The 26538-nt window shown below is 36.1% G+C and overlaps 1 protein-coding gene across 1 annotated transcript in view; it reads right to left on the reverse strand.

Annotated features, from left to right (window-relative positions):
• ITSN2 (intersectin 2) overlaps positions 1-26538 on the reverse strand; it is a 120940-nt gene that overhangs the window by 36740 nt on the left and 57662 nt on the right. The window contains 11 exon segments of the mRNA XM_074331759.1: positions 1759-1880; positions 1964-2009; positions 4629-4795; positions 6332-6396; positions 8462-8667; positions 11245-11389; positions 11705-11880; positions 12304-12401; positions 13576-13712; positions 16359-16495; positions 26233-26313. Of these exon segments, the coding sequence (XP_074187860.1) occupies positions 1759-1880; positions 1964-2009; positions 4629-4795; positions 6332-6396; positions 8462-8667; positions 11245-11389; positions 11705-11880; positions 12304-12401; positions 13576-13712; positions 16359-16495; positions 26233-26313 (1380 nt within the window).

Genomic DNA, 26538 nt, shown 5'->3' on the forward strand with positions numbered 1-26538 from the left:
GCATGACGAAATCTCATGCCATCCTGCTCGGTCCCACCCGGGACATGAATCACCCCTTTGTCCAGTGTGTCCATGCTGTGTACACGACCTGCCTGTGAGTCACTTAGTAGCTGTCTAGTTTATCATATCAACTGTCACGGTATCACAGTGTTTGTGTTCAAGTCACCCTCATTTATTTCATAGTGGCCCCAAAGCGCAAGAGTAGTGATGCTGGCAATTCGGATATGCCAAAGAAAAGCTATAAAATGCTTCCTTTAAGTGAAAAGGTGAGTACAGTACAGTAAGACATTTTGAGAGAGACCTCATTCACATTAACTTTTATTATAGTATGTTACAATTGTTCTATTTTACTAATAATTATTGTTAATCTCTTACAATGCTTAATTTATAAATTAAACACTATCATACGTATGTATGTATAGGAAAAAATATAGTAAATGTAGAGTTCAGTAGTCTGCGGTTTCAGGCGTCCACTAGGGGTCTTAGAACATATCCCAGTCAGACAAGGGGGAACTACTGTAGCTTTCAGTGAGTCCTTCTAGCAAATTATTGAACCTCAGAGTGGCCCTGGGGGCCTCCAAACTTACAACTGGTATCACAAGTAAGGGTGGTCTTGTGGAGCCCTGAATTCTGCACAGGCCTCCCTAGTCAATATGAAACAACTGGAAGACTCAATAGGAATCTCAAAGTGCTGCTGAAAATGCTATTTATAGAAGTCTATTTGGAGATCTTTTCAGGCTCAGTGTTCTCTACATATTTCACAAAAATAATATTTATAAACTAAAAAGACTTTTTTAGAGTTCTCCTTATAAGTTCAAGTCAACACTTAAAATGATATAGCCATAGTAAACACCTCTTGGAACTTTGTTAATAATTAATCGGGAGATCACAAAATTTCTGGAGAGCTATGGTTCCGACTTAGTTGCGTCAGTTTTCAAAGCAAATCAGAAGGTGAAATTTCAAGGGTTATTCAAGAAGACATTGAATTCTGAATATCCACTGTTCTGGAGGAATCATAAGACTGATATGCAAGAATGAAGCTATGTTTAATCTTCTTACAATCATATTATCAATCTTACATAAAAATAAAGCTACTATACCGCTCATCATCGTTTTTTTTTAGAGGAGGTTTCTTATTTATTTATTTATTTTTCTTTCATCATTTTTTAATCCTAAAAAATGCTCTTTAGTTTTAACTAGTAAGGAAATTTGAGTAGAGAAAAGAACTCTTTGTATCAAAACATATGCAATAAATGTCTCTATTAACATTTTAGGGGGTGAAAAAAAACAGGCTCATTTATACCTGTATTGCCTTTCCTTGCACTGATGTTTCAAAAACATAAGACCATAAGGGAGCGGGGGGAGAGTCTAATGGCGAGTATTTTCTCAGTATGCAGCCTGGATCATATTTTTTCTCCTAGAGGCTATATTGCAAGCCTGGGGTTATCCCAGGCAAAGATGATGCTATGCTTTCCTTTAAGAAGGTGACCTGTAGTTTATTAACGCAGGTATTATTGGAAAACAATTATGTCTTTAGAGAAAATTATTCTTTATATTTTTATTTATAGTATCAATTCAACTGTGCTAAAAATGAACAGGGAAAAGACTAGAGACAAACATTATACACTAAAATGTTAATATTGATTACTTCCAAGTAGTATGATTATAGGTGATCTAAAATTTTTATTAGTTTTATTTTTTTAATGAGCATGCACGACTGTTATAATAAATTGATAAATATTATTTAAAGATTATTACCTGCAACTCCCCTTGCCACCACCCACTTGCATTTTTCTTTAGAATTAATATTAACTGCCCTGGTGCAAGGCTAAGTTGTTCAGAACCAGAAGCCACATATGCTGAAGTTACTTGAGCAATCTCTGAAAAGAAGAAAAACAAGAAACTTTGAATTCAAGACTATTAAACACTTTAGTAATCTTTTTCACTTCATTATTATACATACCAGGTTTCTTGTTTAATGTTCCAGATTTGTTGGCACTCCCAAAACTCTGCAAGGAAAAGATACACTGTTTTATCATTTTCCAACAATCCAGATACAAAAGCACAAATATTATAAGGGATTAAAGATTTCTAATTCCCAGGATTCTTGTTTCTTTGAATGAAGAGCAAATGACAATTATTCTTACATTGACCAAATAAGTTAAGAATTCAACACTTATGGGAGATCTAGTCTGCTAACTGAACACAATATAGATAAGCTGATGTTAGTATGCACTGATTCAACAGGAAAAGTTCATTTTCTGAAAATTCCCTGAATGTTAAATGTGACTATCCAGGCCAAATACACCACATTTATCAATGGGGTTAGCACCACATACAACCCACGTGTCTGGATATGTTAAGGCATATGTGAGCAATGTTTTCATTTTTATTTATTTATTTATTTTTTGCTACGATCCTCCTGAACCTAAGAACAAAAAATCCATACCCTAGCAACTATGACCTATTTGACTTTACAGGATAAGCTGGACTAACCCTGTTTCTTCTTTTTAGGAATCTGAACAAGGAAAAGGGAAAGGGTTAAATTTTTTTTCTGTTAGTGGACACAACTGTAGTAAAAGTACTGATGCAAATTTGATGGTAGCCAAGAGTACTTACTATGTGCCTGAGCACTTACTATGTAACAGGCACCATTAAAAGAATGTTACATATATGCACTTAGAGAATTTTCACAACAACACTGTTACATAATTATGATTATCCCCATTTTGCAGAGAAGGAAACTGAGGCAAAGAAAGGTGATGTAATTTGTCCAAAATCACCTAGCCTCCAAGTGGGAGAGCCAGAAGTCAACCCAGGTAGTGTCATCACATAGTTTGTGGATCCCCGGAAGGCAATCCCTGAGCTCCTTCTTAGGGGTCTGGGAGGTAAAAACTATTTTCATAATAGTATTAAGACATTATTTGCCTCTTTCACTGTGTTGACATTTATACTGGTGGGTAAAACTGCTGATACCTTAGTACAAATCATGGCAGTGGTGCCAAATTATACTCGTAGTCATAGTATTCTTCACAGCCATGTGCTCACAGTAAGACAAACAAAGCCAGTTTCACTTAAGAATGTTCTTGATCTAGCAGTAAAAAAAATCTATTAATCTTAATCCTCAAAAACAAATCTTTTAAAAGTTCTGTGTGACTAAACGAAATGTGCCTAAAGCATTTATGATGTATGTTGAAGTACACGGGTTGTCTCAAGGAAAAGCACTTGTATGATTAAATTGTGAGCTAAACTAAGTTTTTCATGGAACAACATTTTTATTTGAAAAAAATGACAACTTGAATTATTCAGACTTGGGACTTAGCAGACATTTTCTCAAAGACGAATGAAGTAAGCCTGTCACTTCAAGAAAGGCGGCTGAAGAGATTTTTGCCAATGATAAAATTCAAGCTTTCAAGGGAAAACTGAAAATTTGGAAAACTTGTGTCTACCACCATAAGCCTGACAGTTTCTGACAGTCTTTAGGTGCTTAAAGACTTTTCTGTGAGATCAGTGGTGATGTTAACAAATGTGATTTTTTAAATATTATATAATGAAATGTGTCAATACAGGGAATATTTGCAAAACTCAGTGATTCAATATTTCACAAATGACCAATGAATGATGTTACTATACCATGCATAGGTAAAAGGCTCACTCAATGTATAAAACGGACTGGTGAATTTTACTGTAACAACAAAAAATGTTCACATATTTGGCTTCAGATTCCATGTTGCAACTAACCTATAACAACAATTTAACACTTGTCAAGTTTTGGTGTAGTAGCATCAAAGAATATCCACAGATACCTGAAATGTTATTAATATAATTCTGTTTTCTCCTCATATATTTGTGTGAAGTTGAATTTTCTTCATATATTTCAACCAAAAGACTATAGCATAACAGACTAAATAGAGAAGCAGATATAAGAATCTAGCTCTCTTCAATTAAGTCAGACATTAAAGAGGTTTCCAAAAATATAAAACAATGCCACTCTTTTCACTAAACTTTTTTTTTTGAAAATACATAGTTGTTTTTCATAAATAGCAAGTTATTTATGTTACCATTCAATAGATGTAATTTTGCTACTTTTAAATGAATTAAAAATATTTTTTAAATTGCAGTTTTAATTTCTAATATGGAAAATATTACTAGATATAGCCCGTATATTTAAAAAAAACTCATTTGGAGTCCCCAGTAATTTTTAAGAATGTAAAAATTTCCTGACACCAAAGCATTTGAGAACTGCTTCACTACACCATGCTAGTGGGAGGATGAAAAGCAGCAGGAACTCAGAACATGGACTAAGTGACATTAACGTCGGAGCCTTAAAGATTTACCCATCCTTCAAGGTGGTCCCTTGGAAGCATCCCTGAACCTGGTACCCTTTCCTAACTTCAGCTGTCATGAGGCCAGCCCTACCTATGGCTCTTGTTAGAATTTAATGAAATCCTGTCTCCCTTTTCTTTCTAACAGGATCCCTATAACAAACTCTCTTTTACTGGAGCTATCTTAAGTGGTTTCCTTGTGACCAAAATAGCCTGACCAAAATCATATTCATGAGTCTGTTTTAAGTATGAATCGTGATGAACAAGATGTAATGATTTTGTTTCTATACAAAATAACTCTACCTCTTGATCTTTTGGTTTGACATAATTTGATGGAAAAATTCCAGTTCTATCGCCAATACTTCCTGTCCACCATTCTCCATCTTTCTGGGTCACCAATATTTCTTCACCTTCAGTGAACGTCAAATCTCCAGGTTCTACACTTGAATATGGATAAAGTGCAATATACTCTGTAGGAAACAAAGCAAAAAAACAAAAAACAAAAAACCCAAAAAACTATAAGATTACAGAAGTTTTAAAAAAAATTATGCTAATTGCCAAAATCTTGAGTAAATACACTGTAGAAAATTTTGGGACTTAAGGAAACTTAATATAAAGAGATGTTTAGAAAAAGGAATGAAGCAATTTAGTAATTTCTTAGAAAAAGATTGATTTAACATAAAGCTTTACCATGGGATTTTTTTCCAATTATCTCATCATCATCATCATCCTCTCATATAGAATAACCCCAAAATTACAAATAGTATCAATATGAAAACATTTTTTTAACCTTCTTACATGAAATATATTTTAATCTGCTAAGTTCTTTTCAATTCTTTTATACACACAGTTATGGAAATGCCCAATGTTCAGTCGACATCAGTACTAGAGGCCAAATTCCATCACAATGACCCAGCTCCTAGCCTAGTGCTTGGCATGGAGTAATGCTCAATAAATATTTGATAATGAATGACTTCAGTTCCCAGTATTACTGAAATTAACTGATTTAACAAAACAAAAAACGATACCAAGGTTTGGATGTGCTGCAACAAGCAAGGTCCTTTCCAAAATGCTCCTCACTACCTTCCTAGGCTCATTTTACAACACTCATTCCACAGTAAACTTCTGGCTCCTGTCTCACTGGTGACCTGGGACTTCCTAACCTTTCACAGAGATAACGGTTCATGCCATTCCCTCCGCCCATAAGAGCTTTCTCTTCCTTTGTCACTATGCAAGACCCGACTCATTGGTTAGGGTCTTCAACATTGCCACTTCTGTGGATTCACAGGTCCCACGCAAAATTATTTTTTCACTCATTACAGAATTTATTACAGTGTATGCCTACTTTCACCATTCTATGGTGAGCACTTGGGAGGCTGTGTTATTCATTCATGTATATTTCAGGCTGTAGCAAAGAATCTCTAATGTAGTAGATATTTAATAAACTGTTTAATTTACCATTAAACTGATTTTCTTGAGCAATATAAACAGAAAATGTACTTCAACTATTCAACTAATTTTACAATGGACATATATAATCTATTTAAAAACCTATGTAATTATTAATAAAAAAGTCTGCAAAGAGATTAGACAAGCTTTCATTTTTCAGCATCTTAACCAGATTAAAATAAACAACTCAAAGGGCTATAAAATTTTTCTTTGTATATTTATGATACATCTTAAACATCTATAATCTGAATATATAATAACAGGAAAACAAAAACCATCATGCTATCTCATTGCAATACTTTTTATTTATGATCTTATATATCAAGGCAGTCTATGATAAATTTTTACAGTACTGATTTTTTAAAAATACCAAGTATTTTCAGCCATGTTTTTTCCGTATCTTCAATATTCATGTGGAATAGGCAAGGGATAGGTTTTCCTAACCTGATTTTAACACTGAAGACACAGAAGCAGGGAGAAAAACAACTGTGGGATGTCAGACAACTGTCAGTAGCTAATGTGACTCCCATTTAATTTACAAATTGTCAAAAACTCACCTTCTCCCACTGTATAGGCTGCAGAGGTAGGTTTCTTGTTTACAGCTGCATACAAAGCTTCTGGTCTACCAAATAAACATACAAACAGATAAAACAACAATAATGAAACAAAAAAGCACATCAACAAGCAAAAAACAAAGGTATCTGATGAATACAGCAGGCATTAGCAGTGCATTCATTTAGGGCTTTCTAAAATTAATCTAAATATTGTCTCAGTACACAGGCTACAAATATTCTCATATACAAAATCCTAGTGGATTAAGAACTGCCTGATTACAAACTTCTACATTTTTTAATATATTAATTTCAACATGATTTATAAACAGTTTTCCAAATGTGTGATACTTTGCCTTTCTAAAGGAACTTAAAAGTGCATTGGTAAAGGGGGCGTTATTTGGTAAAGCACTTATGGGGCACGGCTGAGTTTAGGGAAAAACAAGGGCCATTTATAAATTTTATTATTTGTTTAGAGCACATTCAAATAGATAGATAGATAGATAGATAGATAGATAGATAGCTGATCAACACCAGACAATAAAAAATAATAGAACTTTATTTTTATATTTCAGGACAGGTATAGCTTTAATTTCCTATTTAACCCAGGGAACTTTTAAAAATTCTGGAAGACTGTCGAGTTTAAGAACTAGACATGCATAGGATGCTCCCGGGCTTCCCAGGCCGTGAATAATTACACAGTGAGACAGTTATACAGTGAGGGAAACAGAGTGTAACCTTACTACTGCTCACAGCGGGAACTGAATGCACTGCCTTGTTTAGGGCTGAATTCTCCATTACTGTAGGTTTTCAAGTTACATGCCTTATCTGTGAGAGAAGATCAGTAATTGAATGAGAAGTTAGAAAAAATGCCCTTTAAAAAGCATTTAAACTTAAGTCTTTGTGAGTAAGTTTTCTTCTCTGTAAAATGTTATGGACTCTAAAGAAGCTAGTTCCTGCAAAGGGGCCAGCACAGTGCCAGCATACACCTGTATGCTGACTCCCAAACTCTTCTTTTCTCTGATCTCTGCGCAGTGCTGACATCACTAAAGCCCTCATAGTTCCTCATAGTAACTGTTGTTACTGTTCTCAGCACACACTTCCAAATCTAAAACCCTGTGTCAGTCTGAAAAGTGAACTTCTGCACTTGAACTAAAAATTAATACACAGAATCTCAGTACTGAAAGGGTTTTTACAGATTATTTAATGTATTCATTTTATTGAATCAATTAGAAAATTGAAGAGCAAGTAGGTTATTCCATGTCCATACAGCCTGGCAAAAAGAGCAGGTTCAGAGCTCAAGCCTCTTGATTTCCAAAGACCAGTCCTTTTTCATTAAATCAGATTGTTCTTCCATTTAGATCAACTTCCACAAAAAACACAAGACAGTTACCTATAGCTATAATAGAATACGTATTTCTTTGTATTAAAGATGTTTGATGACCTGACTCCCCTACAGACTGGGAAATAAAGGCCAGAGACCTTATCTAGTTTTTGCTTTTTGTTCATTTGAAAGTTCATTCATTTGATTGTTCATTCATTGACTCCTCTCCTTATTCACGGAGCTGATGATATGTCTGAGCAGCTACTATGCATTAAGATTACAGTAGTCATGGAAAAACTGAAAAACAAACAAAGATGTGGACCCCACGGTCTTGGAGCTTATGATCGAATAAGGGATATGGGTAAGAAAGTGATAACTACAACACAGGTTGTTATGAGCAGTAAGAGAGGTGACCTTCAAGGAACTCTGGTGGCCCAGGGACAGAATGCCCCACTCTGGCAAAGGGGAGGCCCTCGGTAAAGATTTATTTAAATATTGATAATTCACAGTAAACAAGGGAGAAACTCTCCAAAGGAAATGAAGAGTATCTTTGCTAACAATGGTACAAAGAACGCAATGGATCCAAAATTTCAAGTACTTTGGAAACTTTAGGAATCTGAAATAACTAGAATAAAAGATATCCTAAAAAGGGTACAAATATCTGAACTATGCCTTTTTACACTATAGGAATGACCTGTCTGGTATCCAAACTAAAGCATACACTTTTAATGTTATTGTACAGCCAGTCATATAATGGCTGACTCATTAGTGAAAACAACATCCAAACCTCATGTAAACACGTAAATGCTTACTCTTCCTGTTTGACTTCACTCCCAGGGATGATTTTGACGTAAGATTTTGGAAACCATCCTCTTCCTCCATGCACCTCCCCAAACCACCAGTTTTCCTGCTGCTCCAAGACGGTAATAATATCATGTTTTGAGAAGTTCAAGTGGTTATCTTTCTTTGCAGTCCAGGAACAAAGGGCCTGTGCTTTTAGGTTTTGTACAACCTGTCCCTGTGAATACAAAACCACAAAATTAGAAACAACAAAACAATGACAACCAAGGTTTTTGTTTCCTAGTATATAACATACCTACTATTCGAATAGCAGACCAGTCTGGTGTGGTGGTGACTTATTACCAATGGTGACTCAAGATAACCTTAAGCTACTGATTTAAAATTATGTATGACAGACCACCATCTGAGTAGTCCTCTGTTAAGGCCTGAATACCTAACGTTCAAGGAAACATGTCAGCACTAAGTATCACTGGTATGGAAGGCAAACACTGGGTCCTTCACATATCCCAGCACAAACGAAAAGGGAAAGAGTTACAGCAAGCATTTTCTCTCCTCCAGCTTCCCGCTGTCTCCTCACTGCAGTGGATTCAATTTACTCCACTAGGAACGGAGGTGTGGTTGCCCTCAGCTTCCCTCCACGTTTCTGCTTTCCAAGTCTCTTTTTCGAATTCTTATCCATTCTACTTTCTTTCCCTCCTCCCTCAGAGGAAGGAGAGGTTCTGTTTGGTTGACAAGGCTAACCTCTTTCCCTATGCTCTAAATCTTCTAGTATGCCCTCCCATTTTTGAAACATATTTTCTAACATCATGAAGGCCCTCTCTTGAATATTCGATCTCTCTACTTTTCTTACTGTATTTCCCCGAAAATAAGACCCAACCGGAAAATAAGCCCTACCATGATTTTTCAGGATGACATTTCCTGAACACAAGCCCTAACGCATCTTTTGGAGCAAAAATTAATATTAAGACCCAGTCTTATTTTCGGGGAAACATGGTACTTCTACTTCCAAATTTCTTAAAGAAAGAACAGTCTTAAACTTGCTTTCCAATTTCACCCTTGATCCATTCTAATTGAGGTTCTGCCCCTATCATACTACTGACCCACTTCTTGACAAGTCATTGATAACTTCGAAATTAAAAGCTTCTCCCAAACTCTTCTTTTCTCTGATCTCGTTGCAGTGCTGACATCACTAAAGCCCTCATAGTTCCTGAAGCTCTCTCTCTGGTGATTGATGGATTCTCTTTGGTCCAGCCCCTTTCCCCTCCTGTTTTACATGATTTCCCTGTATAATCTTATTATGCCTATGACTTCTCAAATCTGTGTCTTAATGGTAAGTTTATCTCCTGAGCTCCAGACTTGTCAATCAAACTGTCTAGTGGGCCTTCCCACCAGGATGTCCTTCACACAGACACCTATGTTGCAAGTCTAAACTGTGATCATGTTTAGAACCCAGCAAGCCCTCTCCTCCTGCCGTGCCTACCCAAGACAATGACATCACCACCCTTTCGGTTACTCAAGCTAAAGACTCTGAAGAGGCATCTTTAACTTCAACTTCTTCCTCACTTCCCACATTCAATGGATTACCAATTTCATGTCAACCCCTAATACTTTTTAAAACTCAATTCTTCTGCTGTACATTTTCATTATTGTGATGGGTTCACCACATCAAGGTCTTGTTACTTAGCAATAGCGAAGTATTACAATAGCAATATCCTCCCTTACCTGGTCTTCTTCCTTCCTTTACTTTCTTCCACCAATCTGGCCTTACACAATAATTGCCAGAGTTATCTTTTTAAAATATGCATTTGGACTCCTCTCTTAAAAACTTTTAGGGGCTTTTTACTGCCAAGTTGCTTAGCATGGTATTAAACGCTTCACAAATAAACCTCAACTTCTAGCTCTAACTTCACTTCTTAACCCTGTCTCCAAGAATCCTGTACTCTAGCCACACTATCAGCAAGTCTTATTTCCTGCAAAATCCCTGTGTTAACATGCTGCAGTGACTTTCCCCAATTTACTTTTTCACAGGAATAACTTCCATTTCCTCTTTGGTGAAATCTTGCTTATTTTCAAAGGTTTTCCTCAAATACCTTGCCCTTAGTGAAGTCTGCTCTAATTCCCACAGATTGAATGAGATGCTCTGTCTGCTGGTTACTACTCAAGACTTTGTAGAATACCATTATTACAATACTTTTCGTACTTTACAGTTCTTTATTTATAAGTCTATCTCATTAGATTATGTATGACTTCTTAATGGCAGGGATTTTTTTCCATTAAATTTCTAGCACATAATAAAATGCCTGGAACCTATGATCATGCAATAACATTTTCTCAGTGAAGGTGAAATCCACTGGACTCTATTCTGATAAAGTCTGCGATTTCTCTTTAATAATGTTAATGTAATAATGCTTGCAATGGTTACATCTAAACCAGAGGCTAAATATATAACACAGTTTCTACACGTATGACTTATTTAAAAAACAAAACAAACAAACCCCACCAAGCCCAAAATTCTTCTTACAATAACTACAAATTAAGACTACTATAATCAGATTTGTAAAAATGGTATTTTGAGCTTAGAAATCTTAGCTGCTAGCAACTTGATACGATGAGAATGAATTGTTGAGAAACTTCTAAGTAATAACATAACAATTTCTTCACCTCACATGGGAATAAGAACAAAAAAAATAAGTACAAAAATCTTCATTCTATTTTCTACATAAATCATTCTTCATTCTATATAAATCAGGAACAATATCAAGGAATAATTCACACAAAAATTAAAGATTTGTACCTGTCCATGAATAGGCGACACGGACCCAGGGGACACAGTGCGAGTAAAAGCTGATTTTTTCTGCCACGATGTATTAACAGTTAGGTTTGAAAAAGATACATTTTGATAATCAGTCACTGTTGCTGGTTGATTTGAAGAAAGTGATCTGTAAATATAACACTTTGATATAAATATACTTAATTGTTTAGAATCTAATGAAGTACTACTAATGTATCAACCTTTATATAATATACATTGTGTTTAAACACAATTTGTGGAATAAAAGAATTCATGAACAAACTACTGGTGTATGTTTTAATTTACTAAATTTCAGTATTAAATTTGGAACAAAAGGTACTCTTAGCGAGTCCAATACAGAGTATACTATGACTAAGTAGCAGGTTGACATACTCGTAAATACATAGTAGGTATTCATACATTTGCAGAGCTATAGAAACTCCATTGTTAGCCAAAAACTTACCCAGAAGAAGTTGAGGTAGCAGATAAAGATACTGAAGGAGGAAGTAAGGCCTTTTTGGGAGACACAGATTTTTCACTTGATGGCATTTTTTCTACATAGTTGCATGGAAACCAGCCAAAGTGTCCTTGAAAACTACCATAAAGCCAACCAGGTTCTCCTGTGGTTTTTTCATCAACCTATGGAAACAAAAAGAAGGGTTAACAGTGGTTAGAAGACCACACATTTATAATGGAAAGAGATGCAGACTTGAACACAAGCACTGCAATACTGAGATAGTCGATCTGATAACCAAGATGTCTGTCTACTAAGTGACTAACGGGTGAGTAGAATACAGTGTGGACATGCTGGGCAATGGGATGATTCATGTCCCACTCAGACGGAGCAAGAGTTCATCATGCTGCTCAGAATGGTGTGCATTTTAAAATTTGTGAATTGTTTATTTCTGGAATTTTCCATTTAATAGTTTTGAACCATGGTTAACCATGGGTAACTGAAATCACAGAAAGTGAAACTGCAGATAAGGGGGACTACTGTATTATAGAAAGTAATATATTACATTGTATTTAGCTTATTCATGAGAAAAAAAGACTGTTTCCTACCTGTATTATATCTCCAGAATTAAAGCTCATCTCATCGTGGCTCCTTGCTTCAAAGCGATATAATGCTCTATAATTCACCAAAGCACTAGCTGGCTCACCTTAAGAGAAGATAATTGTCAGTATTTGCTACTTTCAGGTATACACATCTTTGCTATGACTCAATGAAAAGCTCTTAAAATCAAAAAGAAGAAACAGAGCATCAAACAGTATAATGAAAATCCATCTGTACATTGTTAGGATTTAAATATCTTGACTAGGCACAGAGTCAATAATAAAGCAAACAAGGATATTCATCTTAAGTAAAGTTGGAGGCAGTAAAACAAAAAGATAACCTGCAGGGTGTGCAGGGACCTAAGGACGGGAGTTGGAGCGGTGGAGGCTGAGTTGTGCAAAGTGGAAGGAGAGTATGCAGCAAGAGGCTTAGTTTGAAATCAATGGTACTGTAATAGCTGTGTACGGTGTCTGATGAGTAGTAGACTTGTTGGGGTTATCCCTTTGTGAGGGATGTAAATATCTAATCATTACGTTGTTTTGTTCACCTGAAACTAATAAAAAAAAGAGGCTTAGTTTGATCTGTGAAGTCATAACAGGGAAAAAGCGCACAAAAAGGGAGGTCACAAATGAGAAGATTAGCAAATAAACAGGGTTGACTGAAGAAAGATCTATACATTTACCAGGATGGTTCTAAAAGCAAAACAGTAGAAGAGCTCACAAATACACTAGACTGGATAAGATTAAAAACATTTTGTTCATTTACAGAATAAATGCTTTAGCTTATAAAATTTTCAGCACATTGTATCGTCAATAAGGATTTAATGGTTTGTACATCCAAAAGAGATACGCTAATATTTCAAGTATTTTAGGAATGGAATCTGAGATATATCAAAAACAGTGCATGTTCTGATAAAATTTCAATGTGTAAACACTTAAAATTGTATTGTTTCATTAAAATAAACAGTTTAGTTACGCTGCTTGAATAAAATATTTAAAACTGTTCACTTCAATTATAAAAACCATGTCATGGTCTGCTCATAACTAGCAAGAACTATCTTCTTTTTGCCATGTTGTTTTAAGATTTCTACCCTCAGTCTGTTTTAATAAGTATACACAGTTCTCATCCAAGTTTAATTTAGAAAAAGGTTTTTTCTGATTCTAAGATTATCATGTTTTAATTTTTCTTCTTCTTCTTTTTTTGCCTCTCATTAGAATCTCCATTTTTTCTTGTTGCTGTCTCAGAAAAATTAAATCTTTTATTTTAATCCTTATCCTTACATCGTTTCTCCTCAGCTTTCTGCTCCTCTTCTTGAACTTTTTCTGGTGTTTTTTCTTCCTGGAGTCGCTTTTGTTTTTCTTCTTCCTCCTTTCTAAGATTTTCTCTCCATAAGTTTTCTTTTCCTTGCTTTGCTTTCCTTTACATAAAAGAATAAGAGTTTGTATAATGTCCTTAATCTTTTTTTTACACAAAATAAATATGTAACAGAAGATCTTGCTCCCGACAAACTGAAGAAATGTTATATATTTCTTACATATTTATACGTAATCTTATATAATTAGATATTTGTAATTTATTATATATTATAAATATAGCAAAGAGATATTAGAAGCAGGGTGTGCAGAAACAGTGGGTATTAGGATGATAGGAAAAACCAATTAATTAAGAGAGGAGCCTTGGACAAAGAAATGACTGACAATTTCCCACACCCTCAAATTTATTCCTGTCAGCCAACCTCCCAAACCTAATTGAAATGAAACTATTCAGAAAACAAATCTAAAAATTGTATCTAAAGTTCCTTCCCTCCTCGCCAGATTCTGCACAGGGACTGCCTTCCAGCTCTTATTCCCATCATCCTACCTAATCCCTGGCTTGGGATTCTCACTGCTGTGGAAATAGGAAGTGTTCTGGACAGATTATGTTTTCTATTACCACATCAAAGTCTTTTTCCTTCGTTAGATAACAGCATTTTCCCCCTAACGGTCCATGCTTCTGTCCATGTCTCTATGATATATGATGAAGTTCCATTTTGGTTTCTAGCTGGTCAGTAATCTGTGATCAGACTTAACTGTTTCAGTATTAGAACTAATGTTCACCGTAGTTCTTCCTTGCACATATTTTTTATGATTTGACTCAGAGGCAGAGCTGTCACCACTAAATTTGGCAGCTTTTCCAACTCTCAGCACATACTATCAGGTGAGTGAAGACAGTGGTTGGATGCCCCCCTGGGGTTTGCAGGCATTTATGCCCCACCAAGATAGAAACCTTGGCTTAATTCCATGTTTCTATCCCTATAATTCCTGGAGGAATTTGGAAATCCTGGATAATTCCAAAAACTGTGGGCCCACTTAGTCACCAACCCCTCCTCCTCACCCCCAAACTGTCTTACTCTTCATAGTCCTGGTTCATTATCCCATGACTAGCTTCCTCTCAACCCGCTGCCAATCCTCCTACATTCTATCACTTCACAGAGCGCTTCCTCCATCCCTTTCTGTGACTGACATCTGGCTCTCTGTTGAGGGCCATGCTTCTCTTGTAATACTTAATTTCAGCCAATATGCCCTTTCCTCCTTTCTCAGTAACTTTCTCTAACACTCTCCCATGCCTGGGATGACCCAATCTAGCCTTTATTTGAATTCCCATAGCATTATAAACACCATGATCAGAATACTTACCACATATTTACTGGGATAAAGAAAAGACTAGAGAGTTAAGATAATATAAAATTAAAGTTTGGTAAGTTTCTTGTGTATAAATTAGTGGATGACAAACTGGTCCAGAACCGGAAGATTCAGAAGCTAGCCTCAGAAGCTAGACAAAGGGCAAAAGGTCCAGACTCAGAAGCTAGACAAAGGGCAAAAGGCCACATCTACCAGATGAAAACCTATTACCAAAAGCTTGGGACAACAGGGGAATATACCTGAGCAAACGGCCAAGAAATCAAGACGGAGTATTAAGATCCAGCTCTGGACTGCTCTTACATGTGCTTCTGTTCTGCTTTCTTCCCTCTACTACAGCAGGATAATGCATGAGGATGATGATTGAAACGAAAATGTGTATTACTAATGAGGTGTGTTGGCCTAATAGAATTTGTGAGCAGTGATGAAGAGATATCAAGATACTTGCATGTGTTAACCGAAAATTCTGACAATGACTAGCTGTATAGCGATTGCAGAGTTCCCTTGTGTACACGTTAACTAGAAAATAAAAGCCTTCTTAGTTTGAACTTAACTGTACTTTTATATTATTCTAGTATCTTTTGTTAGGGGCCACAAAAGTAGGGGTCTTGGAGTAAAGAGTATTATAACTATTTGTTTCACTCTCTGAATCTCCTACTAGAATTGCATATGAGGAATCTAGGGGCAAGAGTAGGCCAGAATCCACCTGCATCACAGACAACAGTGGCCACTCAATAAAAATGTGTCGGAAGTTGCTATGCTGAAGCCATTAAGAAAAGAGTCCTGTTACATGGTAGTGTGTCTTTCTCGCCTCCCCAGTAACTATTTATTCTTTCATGGACATTACTCATCTACTCCAAGGCAAAGAAATGTTGGTTCATCAATATTTAACTATACTAATTTCTGACACTAGAGAGCTTGGGAGAAACAGAGGAACATATGAAGAACAGGCCCTTGCTGACAGAAAAAAATCACGCAAAACTTCTAAACGAATGGTTCTCTGCTTCAGACACAACTGTCTTACTTCTTTCTCCTTGCTATAAATGGAGGCACTTGATGTATCTCAGTGGTACAAAGAGAACTGCACCAACATGGCATTCTACACTCAGTCTTAACACTATGAAATTAAGCACTTAGTTTTTATGATCTTTTAGGTCTGACTCCAAAGTCCCTATTTTTCACTAATGAAACATAAAATTGGTTACTGTAAACTCAGTCCCTAAAAGAAGGATTTGAATTTCTAAAATTTAGAACCTTAATTAGCATCTTAGGATGATCCTTTTATTTACACTTTATTCCCCTTAAATTTTCATAGTCAGACTAGTATGGCCAACAAAATTAAAATTCTAATAGAAACAGAATAATACACTTATCAGCTATATTACCTTACAGCCTCGTCTTCTAGTTTTTTTTTCTGTATTAGCTCTGATCTTTTTCTTTCAATTTCTTTCAACTTGTCACGTTTGATCTTATAAAGTTGTTCAAGGGCTAACTGCTGTGTATTGTAGCTTTCTCTCAGTTCCTAAGGAGAAAATGAAAATAAATCAATTATGCCATTGATTTAAATATATTTTGTTTTATGTAACACGACAAAAATCCTAAAGCAAGTTAAACTAAAGATATTAAAAGATTTTTAAAAATCTAAATGGTTAAAAAATATTGAATACAACATATATTTAAGTCATGTAGCCACCGAAGAAAAATACATGTTAAAATCATCTACTTTTGTATTAATTCATTTCTAACACAGAATCTTTACAAGCTAATTCTTTAAGTTGGTACTTCATTTTCAATAAAAAATGCAATCTGTTAAAACGATGGGGAAACAATTTGCTTGTTACAACATTTGAAGAGGAATTTTGTTCAGTCATATTTTTGAAGTGTGTAGTTTAATCAAGTTACCCATAACTTTTATCCAACAAGATCTTGAACTAAACACAGAAGCAATTATTAAATAATTTAGTTAAGAACTAAAAATTGTAAAGATAAAATCTACCTAAAACCATGGCTAGCATGAGGCAAAAATAATGAAAACTATTTCAAACAGGAATTGAAATAAACAACTGTTTACTGAGCATCTAGTTCAATGCAAAGTACTATAACAATTCACAGGGGATCCAATCCAAGGCCGTCTGACTCCCAAATTTACAGTCTTTGTCTTCAAAGAATTCACAATCTCAAAATAGAGAAAAGTACCAAAAGGTAGGATATAGGCAAGTGCCTTAACAGAAACTCGTGATTATCTTATTCAGCATTTTCTTTCCCCGTTCTTCTAACAGCACCCTTCCTTTCGGGAAACCAATCCCCCGCTTCTATGTAGCTTTGATGTCTCTGTCAAATTCAGTGCTCTTCCCACTCGCACCCAGGTGTGGTCATTCAGTCTGGGCCTAACCAATCACAGCACCTCACCTCCCTGCCAGAATGATTTGTCCAAAGAATAAGCGCATGGTCCAAACTGGGCCCAAATTCTTCCCTGGGATTCATATATATCGAAGAGCAGAGAAAGATGTCTTTCCTTCTCTAAGCTTATTCGTGGGGATAAGGTAAGCCTGGACTGCCCCACTACCAAGCGATGCCACTAGGGGTAGCAATGTGGTCAACACAGGAAAGAGAAGCAAAGATCAAAGACAGAGGTAGAGGAAGAGGGAGTACTGCGGGAACCAATCTCCAACTCCGTTCCTCAGTGTGTACGAGCTGCCCTGTCCAACAGCTTTTACTGACGCAGTTAGTGGTCCTACTACTCTTCCAATACCACTCCCTTTAGCTTAACTATTTTAAGCTGAGTTTCTTTTACTTAGAACCTATAGAACCCTGAACAAGAGTAGACAAAGGTGGAGTAAAGCAGAGAAAAAAACCAAAACCCCCACAAAAACCCAAAGTAATCACAAGAAATTTCATGGCAAAGGTTTCTTAGATAGTATGTAGATAGAATGTTTTAACAAAAAATGTTGGGCATCTATGTACACACATAACAAAACTCTAAACCAACCAACAAACCAACCAACAAAAAAAACACACCCAAAATTCTAGTTCTTTTTAGAAATAAAATGTTTTATAAGTGAAGCCTTTTAAACTTGATTGAAATGGTACATGTGATCTGAGAACAGTGTGGTGTCCAGAGACTATGTCCAAAATGTCTGAGATTAAGACTTGCTCCTTAAGCCAGTAACAATACAAATGCTGCATTCACAGCAAAGTTCCACAGATCTCAGCTTCTACAGTTCTTTGTTGCACATTTCTCTCAATTCTACTAAAGAAGAATATAGTGGTTACGATCTATGGAGAAACAGTGTGGTTTAGTGATAAGAACTGGAGGAGCACGGGTCAGGAATAAGACTGCCAAGGTGTGAATCAGGTCCTGTCAGTGACTAGCTGACTAAACCTGGAAAGGTTAATTTACCGTTTCCTCATCTGTAAAATGGGGTTAACTACAGTGCGTGCCTCATAGCACTGTGAGGACTGAACTGGTTGGTTAATACAGGTCAAGTGCTGACAACAGTGCTGGGCACATAGCATGCTTTCAGTAAACAGCAGCTACTATTATTGGCTGAGATCTTTAATGAGGAGAATTACAAGTTTAAAAGGAGATTAAAGAGGAGCCAAATTAGTATCTGATCTTAACATGGCTGCAAGGTTAGCCCTCCAACTTGTCCTTTAAAATACTGCTCCTGCTCTTCCTTTTTCAGTCGCATTCCTATGAGTCTGAGTGAATGAGCTTCCTTGTACTCCCCAAGGCATTCTGTGCATTCCTCTATCACAGCCAACGTCTTCTGACTACGATTGCCTACTCCCCTGGAGTTTCTTTTTTGACAACAGGACTGTCATTAAGGTATTCACACCCAAGGGAGAGCCTGGTACAGTGTAGATATTTAACTAGTAGTTACTGGATAAATGAAAATGCATAAACACCAGTCTATGTATATTAACAAGATTTGGAGAAAACTACAAGGCTTGCCAAAAACATTTCCTCTGCCTGATCCTAGAAATTCGTATCATTAGACTCACACTTCTGGGTTAAATCTCTGCTTTTAGGAAGTCCTGGCTAAATATATCAGTTAACTGAGAACAAGTAAATGAACAGAACTGTTCTGTTTTAATAGAATGGCAGATCATCTTTTCTAGGCTAAGGAAGTTCTCTTCTATTCCTAATGTACTAATAACTTTTTCATTTTTAAATCATGAATGGGTGTTAAATATCATCAAATACTTTTTCTGCATACCATTTTTCTCCTTTAATCTATTTATATGGCAAGTTACAGTAAACATTGTTATGTCAAATCATCTTGCATGGCTAAGCAAGATAAATCCACCTTGGCTATTGGTTAAAATGGATTATTCTTTTTATAAATTTCTCTATTCGACTTTTTAATATTATTTAGAATTTTTGTCTCTGTTAAATAGGCCTATAATTATCCTTTCTCATACTGTAATTATCAGATTTTGAGATGATAGCTTCATATGTTAAATTGGGAATATTCCCTCTTTTTCTGTATTTTGAAATAGTTTGAATAAGTCTGGAATTACTTATTCCTTCAGTAAAAACTCTGGGTCTAGATTCTCTTTTAGGGAAGATTTTTAAACTACGGATTTAAAATAGTTGATGACTATAGAGCTACCTTTTCTTAAGTCAGTTTTGGCAAATTGTAATTCGTTAATTTCATCTATATTTTTATATTTATGTGTAAAATTTGTCATACTATCCTCTTATCTTTTAATGTTTGCAACATATTTAATTATATCTCCCTTTCACTCCTTATTTTCTTTATTTCTACTTTCTTTGTAAAATCAATCTTACCAAAGTTTTGTTAATTTTATTAATCTTTAAAAGACTCAAACTTTGGCTTTCTTAATTCTCTGTACTATATGTCTATCTTCTGTTTCATTAATTTCCTTCTACTTTTTTTTGCTTTATTATGCTGGTCTTTTACAGCGCAAGTTGAACACTTACCTTATAAATTTTCAGCTTTGCGCTCTTAATATAACCATAATGTCAAATCCTGACTATCTGGGTTGAATTTCTGCTCTTTCACTTACTAGCTGTGTAACCTAGCTGGGCACTTATGTGAACCTAATAACACAGCCTCAAAATCTACTTTTAAAAATCCTCACCAAAATAAAAGAGTCCGAGAAGGCAAATCCACAAGTGGAAGATTTTATCATACCAATCTCTGTAACTGACAGACAAGTAGATAAGAAAAACACCAAGTTCAATCTCCTTGTTTTCACTCTGGAGCAGGGGCTCTCAACAGGAATGCCACAGACTTTTCAAGGCTTTTTTAAAAAATAGAGTTCAGGGGTCCAGGAACTTGGACGGGAACAAAATTAATCTTCACTTTCACTAATCTCTATCTGAAATATAGCATTTCCTTCAATTCTAAACATAAGCAACCATGGTACTATTAGCTGGACTTGTGATATTTTTCACCAGTGGAAATCACATATATTTTCATATTATAGTACCTATAACTTGATATGTACATTATATACATCTTGAGTTCAAAATTACATTACATTACCTGTCACTAGATTTTGTTACTTAATTCATTAATATAGAAACACATAATTACTATATCACTAATTTTTTTTAAAAAATATTTTGTGACTCATAATTAATTTTCTTTATAATCTTATATATTTCATTTTATACATTTAAAACATTATTCTGAGAAGGGTTCCAGAGATTTCACTAAACTGTTGAAGAGTCCGTGGCATAAAAATGGTTAAGAGCTTCTGCTTTAGAAACAAATATTTATAAACCATGTTGCCCAGCAGCTCTTTAGGTCCACACTTCCTACTATTATTATACCCGACCTTAGATAAAAGAGGTTCTCAAGGGACACCTCAAATTCTCTGATGGAAGAAAAGGAACGCTTCCTTAACCCTTATATTATGGGTTTGGGAAATGTTTTCTCTCACATCTACATAGCTCATCAAAGTTTTTACTTACAATCCAAAGGACTAGTGTTCCTGATCCCCAAATTTACCCCAGATCCTTGGGAGCACAGATTAAGAAAAACCTAACACACTGGAGTAAGCCACAGCACTGGTGCTGACGGGTTCTACTTGCCCTCTAATGAAAAGTACCTCCCCAATCATTATCCAAAGTCAACAGTGGTGACTTTCCAACACACTAAAGATATTTTGGAGATTCAGGACAACCCCTTTCCTAATAAGAACGCCAAAAATATTTGTATAGCTCATAACAGTTCACAAAGTACTTCCATATATATGCTATCTTATTTAATCATCACATGACTGCAAAGAAAGGAGAGCAAATAATGTCAGCTTATTTTGTAAATGAAGAAAGCAAAATTTGAAGGTTAAATGACAAACAGTTACACAACTAGCAAGAGCATGGATAAGATCAAAACTCATTTCTTTAGATTCCTAGGCCAGTACTTTTTTCATTGCACCTCAGTGCTCAAGAAAGGATATTGTGTGAATTTCCTTAATGGAATAATGGCCTCTTAAATGTCTCATCTTTGAACCCACCGATTTTGCTATTTGTCTTAGCGTGACTTGAGCAAAAGAGTAAAAATTATCACTGATCTTCTAATGTCTATTACAGCATTCAATGAAACATAATTTCTTAAGATACTTTAAAATATTATACTTGTTTCACCACAAGTAGAGTAAAGGAGTGATCACTCCAGATGCTCCACTATCCCAAACGACCACAGAACTAGAACTAAGTACCTATCTATCTTCCTTCAAGACTATTGGGACCAATTCCATTTCACCTGCCAATTGACGTAGCCTGTCTTATCATTCTTTATCACCTGAATTCTCATCTCTATAACATTGTTTATCCCTTGCTCTGACCCAATCCCCCCACCCTTCCTTTCCTCAAACCCCTCCCCTGGAACTTCTTCTTGGTGGTCAGGAAACTCCCACATGTCACACATCTTCTCTGAATGGAAACTCTCTTGCCTATCTGCCTTTTGGGCTGATCCCTCAGGACCCTGCCTTTCCTCTATTTGTCTCTCAGTTTATTATCACATATTCCATTGAAGTCAGGGTTGGGGGATAACTTTAGTATTTTCCTTGCTCTTTGTTGCCATCTACAGACCATTATTTCTCATCGCTCGTACAAACTCCATGTTTTTTAAGACTCCTACCACCCCGCAATACTACTTGCCCTTTCCTCTTATTGTTATCTATTGATCATCTGGTCACTGATCCTTATCCATTCATCTTTATCATTCTCCAAGTCTTTGAGATCCACACAGATGACCCAATCAAAACCTCAACTCTCAGACTGACTTCAGCAATGACCCATTTCACTCAATTTAATCCATCATTTGCATTATTATACACTGAATCTTGTCATCATCAGAAACTGAACTACCATTGATCAAATATCTCATTCTTCAAACATAAGTTCTTATTCTTCAAGCTTTTCTTATACCTGGCATAGCTGTTACTGTAGACAGAAAGAATAGGGCCTCGGGAGAGGGGGGGAGGTGGGGAAGGAGGAGGTGAAGGGAGACACAAAGCAGAGATGAGATGAGGTCATCCTTAAGAAAAAGTGCAGTTACCAGACCAGCCAGAACTAGGTTTCAGTGGCCGAGAGCGGACTCAGGACGCCATCTTACCAGTTTAGGTGCACTTTTATTATAATGGATTATAATATTATGAGCATTGCAGTTAGGGAAAATCTCCACCCCCTGTGTGGCAGTTGACAGTTCTGACAGAGCCAAATAAGGACAAAAATCCCTCCTCCCAATGTGAAGGCGTGGTCAGCAAGGACCCACCTAGAAACGCCTATAACACCACCCCTAAGACTTGACTATTTCATGCCTTCATTTTAAGTATGGTAAATTCCCAAGCCCCACTTTCCTTTGGGGTAGCTGCTCTTCTCCGAGCCCGCCCGCTCTCACCAGCCTGGGAGTGGACTGTCCCTTCTCTAAGAAAACTACTGCTTGCTTGGCTTATTCAGTGCATCCTTGAATTCTTTCCTGTGACAAACACCAAGAACCCATTTTCTAGCAACACATACATTTCAACAATTTTCCAAACTCATTCAGACCTCCATTCTGTTGACCCCATCACTCTCTTTTTTCATTAGCACCCCTTCTTCTCCTCACATCCCTTCATGTCTAGTCCATATTTCAGAGTTCATCTTTATCATAATTACTGTGTCAAGAACTATAACTCCCTGTACCTCCCTCTTTTGCCATGTCTATTAAAAGCTCAAAACTGTATAAATCTAAGAAGCTTCTCGGTACTTACACCTAAGGAGTTGAACTTTGGTGAAGAAAAATGATACACTTAGGCATGCTGTTTTCAATTTAAATCCATGACCTCCAACTTTAAACAGGCATTCAACATTACTCAGCACACCTCTCCGAAGCTTGTTCCCTCCACTCCCACCGAGATGTCTACTTCTCTCTCCTAAAATTTCCTACTCTCCCATTCATTCTCCTCACTACCAGCTAGTAATCTTGCCTCATTAATCCATCAGACTGGAACTCCCTCATATTTCCATCTCAAAATCAATATAACTTCTTGCATCTGCACCCATATTGTTCTAGTCTAGTTTGAGTTGTTCCATATCCTCAGTCGCTTGGGAAGACTCCTAATGGTCCAATTAATTTTAAGTCTTGAAGCTGTAAATTTCCTACTTTCTGCCAACAAATTTGCCTGCATTCACACCCATCTTTTCCCCATGTGTTACACTGGAACTATTCTTTTGATCTAATCCTTCAGTCTATGCTCTGGGTTATTTATCCTAATGTGCTTCCCTAGGGATTTTGCTCTATTGACCACCATTTTATATATTCAGTCTCACTCAGCCTCTCTTCAACTGTCTTCCTCCCTTCCTCTCTCTTTATTGTCTCCTTCAAATCTTTCTTTCTCTCTCTCTTTCCTTTCCTTTTTGCATTTAAAAACATACCCTTTACATAAAAGAATAATTTACATGGAGTCAGATTATTCCTAAAAATCTGCAATACAAGGTTCTCTGCTGTTTTTGACTAATTTATTTCCATTTTATTTATCAACTCTATATACTGTTCCTAAATGCTGCATATTTTCTGACTGAGAACACTCTAAACCATTTACTCATTCAACAAGTATTTATTACCACTTAATATATTCCAGGAACTGTTCTAGGTGCTGGGAATTTGGCAATGAAATATTTGGTTTGAGCCAGGCAGTCGCCATTAAAACATTAAGTTGGATATGGTTACCTAACCAGATCAATTTTCTCAATTTCCATTCTTCTGTCTTAGTACGTGGAAACTATCCCTTCCCCATACAGCAATATGCCTCCAAGGAAGTTGATACCACCTCCAAGGATGGTCCCAATAATTCTTTTTTCCCCCAGCTTTATTGAGGCATAATTGACAAAAAACAATTGTATGTATTTAAGGTGTACAATTTAATGTTTCAATATATGTGTACACTGAAATAATCACCACAATTAAGCTAATTAACATAACAATCTCTGCATAGTTACCTCTTCCTCTTTGCCTCCCTCCTTTTTTCTTTTTCTTTTTTTTTTTTTGTGTGTGGTAAGAATGTTAAGATCTACCCTCTTAGCAAATTTCAAGTATCCAATACAGTATTATTTATTATAGTCACCATGCTGTGTACATTAGATCCCAGAACTTCTTACATAACTGAAACTTGGCATCCTTTGTCCTTCAAGTCTTTCTTACACCAAAGAAAGTTTTCCTTCGACCTCATGCTCTCTTCACTTTCCTCCTAAAGAGTTGTTCATGCTCTCTTAACCCTTCTTGAACTCCCATGCATTCCTGCTTTGCTGTAATCCAACTTCTGCTGACCACTCTAGGGAAATGCCACTTTCAGAAAGGTCTTCAGACATCTCCTTGTTGAAAATTCCACGGTTATTTTTCACTACTGTGCTAACTGATTGCTTTGTCCCACTTTACCAGGATGACTACAGCAGGCATCTGTGACACACACTCAGTCTCCTAGCCACTCGGACCACATAGGTCTCATCCCCGTTTAGTTTCCTAAATGTCCTTGATGGAAATATCAATAAGCAATGAAAGGCTGAAAGGCAGGAAGCAGAAAGAAGAAAGTAAAGCAGGGATAAGAATAATCTGCTGGCCTGTGGAGAATCAAATGCTAATGGAAAGAATCACACTCCATGTGTGAGTATAGTCCACAAATCATCATTAAATCTCATTTTATAGATGAAGAAACTTAGATTTAAATTTCTATGCAATCTGCAGCAAAAATTCTAAGACCAGATAATCCAGCCATTCATGTTATAACCACAAAGGAAAGGCTGATGTCATCTTTCCAATTTGCCCAACCTTTGCTTAGGTAACAAATGAGCGCTACTTGTGTTCCTGTCTTCACTGAATCTATGTATGCCACTGCCCACTGTTACACATCTTAGTACCAAGTAGAATTGCACAGTCAAAATCTACTAGGGTCAGCAAGTGCTAAATACAGAGCACCTTTCTTTAAACTCTAGTAAGTCCTCATTCAACGTCATCAATAGGTTCTGTGACTTTAAGTGAAACGATGTATACTGAATCCAATTTTACCACAGGCTAACTGATATAAATAAAAGTTCCTACATCATATTATGGACATTATAACGAAACGACTTGGAACAAAATGACATTATTTGAGGACCTGCTGTATTATTAAAACAGGAATGCACTATTTTAAATAATCTGTGTACTATACATGACAAAGTGAACTATTTATTTATACGTATGATTTAACATTTTTATCTGAAGTGCAAGTAGGTCTAAACGTGAGGCCTAGTAACTAGACGTAACAAAGTTGCCCTTGTATTATTGATTCTTTAATATTTTTCCTTATAGCAGTATTAGGAAGCAGCCTGGTATATATATGTCATAACCTTGCCCTGGATTTCAGAAAGTAAAAGTTTTATTTTAAATAATGACTTTTAGTGACATGAATAAGTGATTTAATCTCATATTTCCTTAGCTTTCCTTTTAATGGACTCAGTAAGCATCCCATCTGTTAACCCAACTCACAGGGATGCTCTAAGGGAACCAGGTAATAGTTCTGAGTGTCCTGGGCTCCTCATGAGAAGGGTTACTCTGGGCAACCCTACTGATTTCTGGCATTAGACTCAACCAGGCAGTTAGAGAGCAGAGGGATATTCAAGCAAGCAGAAAGAAAAAAGGTCTATATTGTATATGTTATTTCAAACAAAGATACTCAGGGAAATGCAAAGAATAGTTGTTTTTTTAAAAAAGAAAACAGTAAAGTAACTCAAAGAAAAGGAGCTAGATATTAGAAAATAACCTTAAGTAAGAGGAAGAGGTTGTTGAGACAGCTTAGCAGAGACAAAAGGCACTGAAGAAGAGAGTCATCCATATTCCCACACTGTAAGATAAGGCAGATAAAAAGCCAATTAAACTGTGTACAGATTTAAAAAAAAATAATGTAGGGAAGATAACTTGGCTGGCTTGTCGGTCCATCAATGACAAATTATTTGGTTTTCTTTAAATTTTCTTCCTACAGAATATATGCTTGTATGAAATATATTATTAACATTACGCACCTCAAATTTTCCCTCCTTAACTGAAGCCACCATGATCTCTTTTATCA

Source organism: Rhinolophus sinicus, linkage group LG05 (assembly GCF_036562045.2).
Source record: "Rhinolophus sinicus isolate RSC01 linkage group LG05, ASM3656204v1, whole genome shotgun sequence".
Lineage (NCBI taxonomy): Eukaryota > Metazoa > Chordata > Mammalia > Chiroptera > Rhinolophidae > Rhinolophus > Rhinolophus sinicus.